Source organism: Neophocaena asiaeorientalis, unplaced genomic scaffold (genome assembly GCF_003031525.2).
Source record: "Neophocaena asiaeorientalis asiaeorientalis breed wild unplaced genomic scaffold, Neophocaena_asiaeorientalis_V1.1 scaffold92, whole genome shotgun sequence".
Lineage (NCBI taxonomy): Eukaryota > Metazoa > Chordata > Mammalia > Artiodactyla > Phocoenidae > Neophocaena > Neophocaena asiaeorientalis.
This window is the reverse complement of record NW_020174057.1, coordinates 2613910-2627155: the sequence shown is the minus strand read 5'-3', so window position 1 is coordinate 2627155 and position 13246 is coordinate 2613910. Positions and strand designations below refer to the sequence as shown.

Below are 13246 nucleotides of genomic sequence, written 5' to 3'. Positions count from 1 at the left end.
CTCAGCCATAAAAAGAAACGAAATTGAGTTATTTGTAGTGAGGTGGATGGACCTAGAGTCTGTCATACAGAGTGAAGTCAGAAAAACAAATACAGTATGCTAACACATATATATGGAATCTAAAAAAAAAAAAAGAAATGGTACAGATGAACCTAGTTGCAGGGCAGGAATAAAGAGGGAGACATAGAGAATGGACTTGAGGACGTGGGGTGGGAGGGCGAAGCTGGGGCGAAGTGAGAGTAGCATTGACATATATACACTACCGAATGCAAAATAGTTGGCTGGTGGGAAGCAACAGCATAGCACGGGGAGATCAGCTCGGTGCTTTGCGATGACCTAGAGGGGTGGGATAGGGAGGGTGGGAGGGAGGCTCAAGAGGGAGGGTATATGGGGACATGTGTATGCATATGGCTGATTTGCTTTGTTGTACAACAGAAACTAACACGGTATTGTGAAGCACTTATACTCCAATAAAGATCTATTAAAAAAAAGAATCAGCAATGGAACAGTTTTATTTACTGCTACATTATGGGTTTAATTTTTTTTGGTGGGGGGGGAATGAGTGGGGGGGATGTTTTGTTCCGACTCAATCATACTCAAAGTGTAAGCGGGAATAACCAATTCAAAACCCACAAGAGTATTCTTAGGTTTCTGTTTTGTCCTCAGCAAACTATCATTATCCTGGTGATCATGAAAATAACATGCACCGAACAATCCAGTGCTAGAACCCAATGCCCAGCATCTTCAACCACTCAGTTAAGTTCACTGAGGGAGCCGGCGCTTACCCACCCCACGGCTGGCTTTCATCTCTAGGTACGCACATGGGTACGCACATGACGCTGACTGCCAACGAAAGGTGGGGAAGAGGATTCGTTAAACGTATATTGAATATCCAACTCCTCCAGGGTATGTCATAGCTAGAGCACTATTTTCATTGCATATTTATAACATTTTATTTAATCTCCTTGGAGTGAAAAGCAGCAACCGTGGGAAAGTTTATTCTTTAAGAAGAAAATAATAAACTGTGGAGTGAAAGTCTCCTTGGAGGATATCATCTTATTAAAAAGCTTCAAGAACTTTCAATGAGACTCTAAAATAAATACACTGTGTAGGTTGAGCATATCCAAGCGAAAACAAGGTTTCTGAAATCTAATGAGAATCACCAGAAATATGAATTCTTTAAAAAACAAAAAAATTTCATGATCAGGTGGGATGATTTAGACCCTACAGTATTTCAGAAGAGAGTCAGTTTCAAGCAGCTTCTGTTAACAGCTCCAGCCTGGAGGTGGTGAATTGTGTTGCTTTCTGTTTTCTTTTCCACCTTTCTCCCCGGGGAGGAGACACACTGATCACAGGTCTGGCTGAGCGACGGAGCAGAGTGTTGGGGCGTGAGAAGGAGGCCCATGCCTACCTGGAGGGAAGGGCCAGGGATCTCACTCTTTCTCTCTAAACTACCAGCAGCCATCTACACCCGCCCTACCCCCTGGCATCTCCAAAGTGCCTCAGAAATGTTCACAGACATCAAGAGGAGCCCATCCCGGAGCCATCTTGATTCAAGGGCCTAAGCTACACCCGGCCCTCAGCCCACAGACAACAGGGAATGCTGGCCATGAAAACGGAAAAGCAAAAAGAAGCACAGCATTGCTCCTCTCTCCCTTCCCTGGATCTGCAACCTGTTTCTGTCCCCTGGACTGGATGGATCACAGTGTATTTACAGCCAACTTGGGAGACCAGGGGAGAGCCTGGCAGTGAAAGGGGACACAGCCATGAGATGGGGTGGGACTGTGACTCCCTCTTCCCTGAATGCAAGATACTTTAAGCCAAAGATTTTGTGAAATGATGTTTATTGTTTTTAAAAGCTCAAGTCTGGAATTAGATAGTAATCATAGTTGCCTAAGTGTGAATTGACTAACACCACTGAGTTGTAAACTTAAAAAAAAAAAAAGCAAGCTTAAGTTGTATGAGCCTCACCCACACTGGACTTGTACCAAACGCCTGACTATTCCGTTCCCTCAAATCATGGCTTATGTCACATTTTTTTCAGGAGATTTCCCTAAGAGCAGCTATTTGCAAAATATTACACTTAAAATTTAAATCCAGGCGATTTGATGTTTTCTGGAAGAAAATGTACACTAACATGCTTCTTTATGCCTTCAGATAACAAAACAGCTGGTGTGAGAAGGGGCTGAACAAGAGTTTCCATTAAAATCTCATAGGACTTCCTTTCTGTTATATATGCAGAGAAACAGATCTAAAGGAAAATATTATCTGGGCTCAAGGTAGTGAATGGCATCCCCCAAACAGACCAAAGACGTTGACTTTCCATGGAGTGAAAGTGTGGCCACTCCATGTATTCCCTCAGAACTTATGCTAAGAGAGAGATGGCAACCTTGGCTCAGACACTGGATCTAATTTATTTTATTCTTGCTGGTCTTTCAAGGTCTGACGAGGACCCTCCCTCAATCTTCATCCAGGTGACCTGCAACCACTCATCTAGCTGCCACCCAGTTAGATCACACGTCATATTTTCTTCCCCTTTTCCAGTGTACCTACCTCAGGGCACTTTAGCTTTATAAGCTACGATTCTGTTGTCCTTGAAGAGAAACAAAAACACTGCAACGTGGGCATCCTTTTTCATTTACTGAGTAAGCTTTGCTGTCCCTCACAGACTGAATAAAGCAAATCGTAGAAAGTGAATCACATCGCAGAGGGGCGCATCACAGTGAAGATGTGCCCAAACACAAACCTCCAGTGTAGTGCCTACCAGACATCAATTTCATGTTAAAGATGCTTTGGAAGCATCTCTACATGCCTTGAAGGTGGTGCATAAGACAACCAGTGAATGTGAAATCAGGAGTGCGGCTCCCTGGGTATAAGAAGGTAAGGCCCATTCATAAATCTTCATGTCTTATCATTTAAAGAGAAACTGAACACTTAAGTTAGACTTTTGATGGATCAACAGGTGTGTTATAAGATTTCCATGTGATAGAGAGTCACGAACAGTTGACCACTGTGGACACTGGGCACACATGGGACCTATGGTCATCAGTGAACAGTGGGGCGGATTACATGGGATTTACTGTGCTTCCACGGGCCACACGTGCTCACGTGGGCAACGCCTATGCTTCTTCACCTCCCCAAGTCATGCCACATCCTCGCTGCTTATAGGACGCGGGGAAAACACAACCGCCAGGAAGAGTGCAGCTCAATTTTGACAGAGACTTAAGAGAGAGAGATTTAAAATCCCTTCTGGGTCACTAATCACACCAAGTGCTCAGCAACCAGAGGCTGACCATGCTGGACTAGGCAGGTGGGCAGGAAGCCTGGTCTGATTAAGGCAGTGAGCAACGTGGTGAGAGCATGGCAACAGATTCATGGTAACCACGTACAGGGACCCAGCTGACAAGTGCTACCGAGAGAAGAGAACTGCAGTTATCTACAATGCGCAGCTGTGGCCCTTGTAATCTTCCGTCGGCACAAACGTTCATTTTAAAATCCGGTAGTATGGAGAGAATTTTCTCCAAAATAAAAACTTGAAAGAACATGAGGACAGGAACCAGCGGCTTCATCTTGGTATTATTATCCTTTCTATGGCACACAGAATATGGTCCCAGTTTTTACAGAATATTGCCAGGAGAGTCACAGCGAAGAAGGTGCCGAGAATGTGGAAGCGGCTCTTCATCATGGGCGAGATGAACTTGGCGATGGTGGACACACACACCAAGATGACAGTCATGAAGGCCAGGACCACATTGATGCATTTCCCCAGGAGGACCTTGGCGTTCACGGTGTCTGTCTGCAGGGCTTGCTGCTCCTGCTGGTGGAGCTCCAACTTAGAAATGCGAGTCTGGCAGGACTCCAAGGCTTCCTGTGGGCGAGAGGGAGAGCGAGGATCAAATGCTGTTGAGATCACCAGCAACACGTGCGCGTGAGCTGGGACGTGCGCGAGGGCCACCCAGCTAAGGATGCTGCTGCCTGTGCAGCTTCGAACTGACGATGATGACGATGATGACGGTGATGACAGACAGAGAAGTAAGACAAGAATCCCAAGGCTCACTTTATCCTGTCATTCACAGACAGAACGCGCGTGTATCTACAGCCATGAAATACCGTGAATGAGGAATTACGGTTAGGTATTTTTGACTCCATCTATATTTAAAATAAAGTGCATAAAATACTGGCATCTGGTGGAACCATCAGGGACAAACCAGAAGAGGGGTGGGATTCCGTTTTGTGACAGGTGACTAACTCCAGTCACGGGGTAGGTGACATCTCCAACTGCTAGTCGTTTTGTTGTTTTCTTTTTGGCTGTGCCACACGGCACGTGGGATCTTAGTTCCCTGACCAGGGATCGAACTGGGACTCCCTGCAGTGGAAGCACAAAGTCCTAACCACTGGACTGCCAGGGAAGTCCCACCAACTGCTAGTCCTTATTCCACTGCTCAGTCCATGTGCACCTGTTACAGACCAGTGGAGGACAGAGGGAGGGATGGGGCCCGGCTGACTGTGGGGCTCTCATGGCTGCTCTTCGAACGCTGCGTTACCAGGGCACTAACTGAAGCTATAGCTTCTCCCCAGATCTCATTCTTGCCAAGGCTTTGATTACTAGACACGGACGACTCCAAGTATCTCCAGCCCAGCTGTCTCTCTTGAGATTGACTCATGTGTCTACATGCGTCCTGGACATCTCCACTTTGAGCTTCTTAAAAGCACCTCAAATGCACCATGGCCAGTTGTGGATTCATGTCTGCACCTTCCCCGCTCCTGCCATCAACCGTTTCCCTTCCAATTCCTCTTCTCAGAAAACAGCACCTGATGCACCAAGTTGTCATGTGAGAAACGTGAGAGGTATGCCTTGACACCCCTCTCATCTAATCCAGCAGCCGGCCCCTCCGATGCAACACCTGGTATTTAGCTTAACTGGTCCATTTCTCTCTCCTCCCACAGTAACCCCCCACCTCAGTCATCAGAGTCTCCACCTGCAGTAACTTTCCACTCATTTCTCTTCACACCCTCTTGGTCTTCAACCTCATGAATCCACTTTCCACACAGCAGCCCAAGTGATCTTTGAAAGACGCATATCTGATGTCACTCCTTCTTGTAGAACCTTTTAAATCTTTAACGTGGTCCAGGCCTAGCCACTGTCTCCTGCCTTGCTTACCTGGTAAGACTCCTCCCTCCTCCCTCCCCCGTCACTGTGTTCTGGCCATACCGGCTTTTTGAAGTTCTGAAAAGGACCATGCTCAGGGTCTTTGCACACGCAGTGTGCTGTGCCCAAAAGGTTTGCCTCCCCACACACCATTCCCCTCCATCTTTCAGGTCCCACATTGATGGTCACATACCGAGGGACACCTTCCTGGACCCACCAGACTATGTCAAGTCTCCCTCTGGCCCTTGTCCCTAACCAAGGGACCACACCTGCACCGCGCTGTTATCCACAGCAGGAGGTACGTGCTGGCTGAATGCTCCAGACTGGATGCCAGTAATGGGATATGAGGCTTGAGAGAGAAAAACCTTACACCTCTCGGGAGAAAAGGATCGAAGTAGAGGTGGTACAAGGAGCTCCTTTTAGTTCACGAGCCTGTTTTCCAATTCATTTACCAATATGTGTTTGCTCAATTAAAATCCAGTCATGTTTTCAGGTTTTAAACGAGCATAATGGCTCCAAAACTTATTTACTTTCCTTCTGCTGAACATACTCTATGGGCCAAGGGTTCTCTGTTACCATAGGAACTTCCATTACACAGGCTACCAACAAAAAAGGTACAACTTCTTCAGATCTCACATTCTAAAAAGTTCTGGCTTTCTACAATGACAGGCAAGTGTCCCCAATATCATGCATTCTTTTCAAATACTTAGGCCCATGGTGTCCTCTCTTTTAGGCACGGCATGGAAAAGGTGATAGAATAGGATAAAAGATCAACACTTTAGGCAAATTCATTCATCTGTGATTGGGTTGATGAATTACATATACAAATAGACTAATCCTAGAACTGCCTTAGAACTTCTGTCAAAATTTTTACCAAAAGGAAAATCCAAGAAAATTAAGCAGTGAATTCGTAAGGAATTTGGGTCACAGCACCCACTAAGAGATATACAGCCCCACAATCTTTAGTACTTCCTCGGGCCCAGTATTTAACTTATTGGGGATAAGGACAGAGGACAGGATTATCTTTAAACTCTTCTAATTGAGAATTCAGGGTTAAAAAACTCATTTGCATTTTAAAACAACAACAAAACTCTTGCATCCCTATAGGCAACAGTCACTCTCATCTATATGACTCCATCATCTTGTATAAACCTGCCTATAAGAACAAAAGAAACAAGAAATAAACAGGAAGCTGAGCAGGTCCAACTGCCAAAAGCCTCAAGAAATATGGCTACTCATACATAATAAATACAAAATTTGGCCAGTATTTATTTTTATCCGCTTATGATGTGTCAGGTAAAGATTTAAGTACTTTACATGTCTTATCCCATTTAATCCTCCTGACAGCCTTTTGAGGTAGAGCTCATTAATATTTCCATTTTATAGATGAGGAAACTGAGGCACAGTGCTGATGTGTGCAGGTTTACAGTAAGAGGCAGAGCCAGGATTCTAACTATCCTAACAAGAAAGGCCCTCCAGTCACTCACACAGGCATCCTCTTTGCACTTCTGAGCTACAAGGTGAAACTAGAAAATGCTGAAATGAACTCTTCTAAATTTTTAAGCTCTCTTTGTGAAGTCCCTCCCTTTATCTTACCCCTCCATCTCTAAAGTATGTTTCTTTAAAAAAGGAATAATAATATAAACCCAAACAATCCCCTAAATAAGAAAACCATATATTTAGACATCAGCTAGTGGCATCCCAGACGTATTCTAAAACAGAATGCTCTAATAAAACAGACTGCACTGTTCACCTGGCAACACTTCACATTTAAATGGGTTCCCATTTTTTAAACCAGTCAGCAGTGAAGTTAAGTCTCCTAGCCCAGAGCAGGGGCAGAAATCCCCCAAGTGTCTTCTGCACCAGGGTCCTCAGAGGCAAACAAGTCTGATGCTGTGGCTCCCAGAATTGTCCAAGTAGACGTCTGGGATTAGCACAGGCTCAGCCCTAGACACAGTGTGGAACAAAACGTGGGTGGCTAAAAGTCTGGCTTACACATTGTGGGAGAAATCTCTCCTTATGTTTCAGCCCCTTGTAAAGTGGGGCTGGAGAAAATAAGCACGGCCTACAAAGAAAATTTGTAAAACTGAAGCTGAGCATGACTGGGAGAGTATACTTTTTTGTTTTTTTCTTTAAAAAGGTGATCAATGGGAATGTAAATCACTGCAGCCATTATGGAAAACACTATAGAGGTTCCTCAAAGAATTAAAAATAGAACTACGATACGACACAGCAATCCCACTTCTCTGTATATACCTGAAGGAAATTAAATCCGTACCTAGAAGAGAAATCCACACCCTCATATTTATTGCAGCATTATTGACAATAGCCAAGACATGGAAACAACCCAAGTGTCCACTGATGGACGAATAAAGAAAATGAGGTACACACACACACACACACACACACACAGTACGCAGCCGTGAGAAAGAAAGAAATAGTTCCATTTGCAGCAACATGGATGGACCTAAAGGGTATTTTGCTAAGTGAAATGAGTCAGACAGAGACAAACAATTACTGTATGATCTCACTTATCTGGCAGAATCTAAAAGGGGAAGGGAGGTAAAATGGATGAAAGGGGTCAAAAGGCACAAACTTGCAGTGATAAGGTGAATAAGTCCTGGGGAATGTACTGTACAGCTTGGTCACTATAGTTAACAACACTGTATTGTATATTTGAAACTTGCTAAGGGAGTAAGCCTTAAAAGTTCTCATCATAAGAGAACAAATTTGTAACTATGTGAGGTGATGAATGTTAACTAAACTTATTGTGGTGATAATTTTGCAACATGTACACATACCAAATATTATATTGTACACCTTAAACTAATACAATTATATGTCAATGGTATCAGAATAAAAACTGAGGGGGAAAGAGACCCTCTAGTACCCCTAAAAAAAGGAGCTCAAGAAGCCTAGGGTTGCTTCACTACAGCGTTAGTATCACATTAATACTGGAGCATGCCTTTGTTTATACTCATCCAGTTACCCCTTCCCTCCATCCATCAGGATCCCACCCACCTTCAAGTCCCACCTTCTCCAGGACATTTATTCACATTCATTACTCAAGGATTATCTGCAAGACCTTGGTCAAGTCACTTAACCTCTCTGTGCCTTGGTCTGCACATCTGAGAAATTAAGAGAATAACAAAAACTACCTCAAAGGGCTGTTGTGAGGAACAGATGGGGAAATTAGACATGTAAAGTGCTTTGATAGTGCTTGGAACACGGTATGCACTGAACTGCTTGAAATTCCCACAAATATGAAAGCTATTATTTTAGAGATGAGCAAATAGACTTAAGGCTTGCTCAGGACCATGAAGCTGGTAAATGGCTGGGACTGAAGTCCAGTGTCTGACCACTAAGTGGACCCCTACCCCACTTGTCCATAGCTTGCTGGGCACTGCACGCCTAAATTTCTGAGGCTTTCAGAGTCTGCGTCACGTGATTTGGCCCTTGTTCACATTGTCTTGAGCCAACTGGCAGTTGTGTTACTTCTGACCCTCCACCTAGGTGAGCATGTCGAAGGCAAGATTTAAAATTTGTAAAAAACTGTGGTGACGGTGGGGAGAGTAGAGTATCGGTGATAGGCTTGGGGTAGATAATAAATATCTGCTAACTAATTCAGGCAGAAAGTAAACAGAATATAGCTTAATGTCTATAACATGAGCTAATGGGGTTAATACGGTGAAGAATAAATGTTTGCTCCACGTGCCAGAAATCCCTTCGGGCTTGGGGGTAATGCACTTAGTTTGTTAAATGAATGAAAGGCTGGGAAGAGCCCACGTGAGCTCTAGTGGGGAGAGGAAAGGCACCTGGATGTCCCGTGACCGCTCGTGGGCCTGGTAGGCCACCTTCTCCTCGATGCTGGCCAGCTCCTGCTTCAGGTTGGCCGTCTCGTGCTGATGCAGGTCCGTGAGGTCGTGCAGCTGGTCTTCCAGTCGCTCGTACCTTTCCAAAGAGAGGAGGTGATTCTGAACGTGACATTTCAAAGGTGTTCTGACAGCACTTAGAAAATGACATCCTTTGTGTCTCACTGTCACCAGTGCCCCTTGGCTTGCTCTCATCCCCAGGCAGACTGTGCTTCCAAAAAAGTAAGTCAAGCTGTGGGGAACATGCTTTTGGAAAACACTGAACTCTAGCTCCAGAAAGGACTGGTCTCTGCAGTCTTAACTCTGTCCGCACCGCTGAGGGTTCATGCAAACGAAACCTGGCTTTTCCACCCACATCAGACCAACACCTTGTCTGGCTGTGGGGACAACAGGACAGGCCTTATCACTGGCACATTCACCAGGGCTGGTCAGGAGACAGGGCTGTCAGTCATCCTGCTAAAGGCGAGGACCCACTGGCATCCTGGTGCTTTTCCCTCTTCTGACCCCACAGTGCCTAATGGTTCACGGCCACAGCTCTCCTGCGCCAGAGAGGCTGTAAGGAAATGACCGATTTCTATGCTGGTGCCAATTCCACTTATTTCCCAGTGCACACAGTGATTCCGAATACATGTGTCAGCTCTTAGGACTTAAGTGTCAATTAAAAAATCATGCTTCTTGCAAATTAAAGATGGCTTATCAGGTGGCACTTCCTAAAGTCCAAATCTAAAGTAACAGAAGCACAAAGATTCCCATTCCCACCCCCCAATCCCCTCAGAGAAGGGGAATTTTGTACTGTATTTGAAACCGTGTAATATTTATTTGGAAACAGGAAGCACTATTTGGGGAAGGTGCATTAGCCTGGATGACTTCGATCAACGCCAGTTTTAGACGCTTAGTCACCTCATAGAATCATTTTAAAAAACACTTTAATATAGATTTAATGATTTTTCTCAGGTAGGACTTCATAGGTGCCCAATGTTGGTGTTTTGTAAGCAAGCCTTTAAAAAATCTCTCGACAGATGAATGGATAAAGAAGACAGGGTACATATATACAAAGGAATATTACTCAGCCATAAAAAAAGTATGAAATAATGACATTTGCAGCAACATGGATGGACCTAGAGATTATCATACTAAGTGAAGTAATAAGTCAGACTGAGAAAGATAAATATCATATGATATCACTTATATGTGGAATCTAAAAAAAAATGATACAAATGAACTTACTTATAAAACAGAAACAGACTCACAGACTTAGAAAACAAACTGATGATTTCCAAAGGGGAAAGGTGGCAGGGAGGGATAAATTAGGAGTTTGGGATTAATGTCTACACACTACTATATATAAAATAGATAATCAACAAGGACCTACTATATGGCACAGGGAACTCTACTCAATACTCTTAATAACCTATATGGGAAAAGAAGCTGAAAAAGAATAGATATATGTATAACTGGATCACTTTGCTGTACACCTGAAACCAACACATTATTAGTCATCTATACTCCAATGTAAAATAAAAACTAAAAAAAAAATAAAGATCTCTTAAAGGAAGTAATATAGTGAGTGACCAAATCATGGAGATTACAAACATGTTATATAACAAATGAGAGCCAAAGCTGTCCTAACGGATACTTGTGATTTGAAATAAAGGGATCCAAAGGGTGCTGTATCCCAAACTATCTGAATGGAATTAAAGTCAATATTATCTGGAAACACTGTGACGCAGAAACAGTTCTTATGGGACAAAGAATCCAAAGTCAAAGATGTAGGTGCAAAGTTTTAAAAAAATCATTTCATAAAATATGACAGCCAAAAAAAGCCACATCTCTAAATTAACACATATATAAAATCATATATCACATAAAAAACGTGTAAAGTAAATTTAAATTTTTAACTCTTACCATATGTAATAGGCATTCACTTTTTTTTTTTTTTTTTTTTGCAGTACGCGGGCCTCTCACTGTTGTGGCCTCTCCCGTTGCGGAGCACAGGCTCCAGACACGCAGGCTCAGCGGCCATGGCTCACAGGCCCAGCCACTCCGCGGCACGTGGGATCTTCCCAGACCGGGGCATGAACCCGTGTCCCCTGCATCGGCGGGCGGACTCTCAACCACTGCGCCACCAGGGAAGCCCTAGGCATTCACTTTTTAATCTACATTTTTAGAAGTTAACATTTATTTGACAAAAAAACTTGGGGGTGCATATTTTTATTGGGAAAATGGTGGAAAATCACCTCATACTTGGGCATACACACTTGTTAAGCTAGAGGCACCTAAAAGCCAGCCTACACAACACCAGACTTTAAAAATTAGCTAATATAATCCACAAGATTTGAATTTATTATTGATTATACTTATAATCTTAAGATTCCTTTTGAAAGCTCTTCATTTAGGGTGAAAAGTTTACTGAGCAAAATACAATATCGTAAAAAAATACACTATATAAAGACTTCAAGATTTATGTACCAAACAAAAGCTACCTAGCTGGACAATGAATTCGTTTTTTACTTGATAGTTATTATGGAGGGAAATCAAATACAGATCTACGAATTAGTGTACCGAGACCTCATAACAGCAGCCTACTGAATCAGGAGCTCAATATGCACGAGTCATCGACTATATAGTGATATTTTAACAGACCCACATGTATAAGGTCTTTCTCTAAGCTGTCAGGCTTCAAGTCACAAATTACAAAACTAAGAATCGCAAGGTATGGAAAGAACTATCGATTCCTAAATGCCTTTTGACCTATATCCATATTTACAGAAAATACAACCACTAGCATATCACCTTCGAGCAATCTCTCCGCAGGTAGTAACTCGTGCTCCTGAAAGAATGTGAAGAGAAGAGCATGAAATACCTGTATGTCTCCTCTTGCAGGGTCTGAGAGATGAAGCCATACTCCCTCTTGAACTGCACCTTCAGCGCCTCGATGTCCTCGGCCAGCTGCGCCTGGGTGTCCTTGATCTCCCTGAGCTCCTCCAGGATGGCCGTGAGCTTGCCCTGGCTGTCCAGCGCACCAGTGCCCCCGGCCCCAAACGACTGGTTCCCGTTGCTATCGGCGGAGCCTGACGTGCCGCTCGAGCACTCGTCGTCGCTGCCGTACTTGGGCTTGTTCACGATGGTGGCGCTGCCCCCGTAGGCCCTGGCGCTGGTCTCGGGCCGGAACTCCTCCAAGGAGTTTCTTAGGTGAGCGATATTGTCGGCACTGCCAAACTTATTCCGGATCAAGTTGGCGAACTCTCTGGACTTGCTGAAGACGAACACGGGTGGGGTGAGGGACACCCCCGGCAGGCCCGACTTACTGCTCTCCAGGCTGTGGGGAGCGGTGCGAGCCTTGGCCTGGGCATCCTTCAGAGGGGACTGGATGTCCTTCAGGTTGTCCTTGGCAATGTCCTTTGAGCTCCTGGGGGCCCCGTTCTGCTCGAGCTCCCGGAGCTTTCTGCGATACTGCTCTAACTTCTTCTGCAGCTGGGCAATGGATTGGGCCGACTTCTGATTCTTCTTCTCAAAGACCTGCTTGATGCGGCCAGCCTGCTGCTTGTCTGCACTGCTGACTAGTTTCAGATACTCTGCGACATTCCCATCGCGGGACGTTTGCTCGATTCTTATCTGCTCTGTGACCTTCAGAATTTTCTGCTTCAGACTGTCCGCGCTGAGTTTGACCTTGTGGAAGTCCAGGATGCCATCTGGTACATCAAAGTTGAGGTTGGTGTCCGACCCGCCTCGGCGGATGTTCAGGGGAAGGCTTAGGGTATTCATGTCATGACGTTCTACCTGGAGGAGACAGGGAAGAAGCACTCTAAGACTAGAAGTCGAAAAGACAGTCGCTGTGACGGAATCTGTGCACCCACAACAGACATACTTTACGCCCCAGATTTTCAAACTGCAAGTATTCGAAAGATAAAGACTCCCTACTATCCTCTCAAGTTGAATGCAGAACAACCCAACTCCTCCTGCACCCACGTATACGAACGATGAGATTCACCACTGCCAGGGTATCTGACTTTCTGCCTGATTAGATAGTAACTCTTGGTTGCCAGGATAGAAAATACATAATGAGATGAGGTTATCAAGTCTGTTCTGGTTTCCCAAAGTGCCCAGGTAACTGGGATGCCTGCCATGCCCCATTCACAGTGAACTTCACCATTATGGGAAATGAACCCAATTCGGTACTCAATCATTTAAAACGAAAATGGAAAAAAAAAAAAGGAAGGGAGGG

At 44.5% G+C, this 13246-nt stretch overlaps 1 protein-coding gene across 1 annotated transcript in view; it reads right to left on the bottom strand.

Annotated features, from left to right (window-relative positions):
- Positions 1–1827: 1827 nt before the first annotated feature.
- Positions 1828–13246, bottom strand: part of TMCC3 (transmembrane and coiled-coil domain family 3) — a 69439-nt gene continuing 58020 nt past the window's right edge. Inside the window, exons 2-4 of the mRNA XM_024754422.1 lie at positions 11885–12801; positions 8965–9100; positions 1828–3868 (exon numbers count right to left, since the gene is read on the bottom strand). Coding sequence (XP_024610190.1) covers positions 3566–3868; positions 8965–9100; positions 11885–12801 — 1356 coding nt within the window. The 3' untranslated portion in view covers positions 1828–3565. The remainder of the gene's footprint in view (positions 3869–8964; positions 9101–11884; positions 12802–13246) is intronic.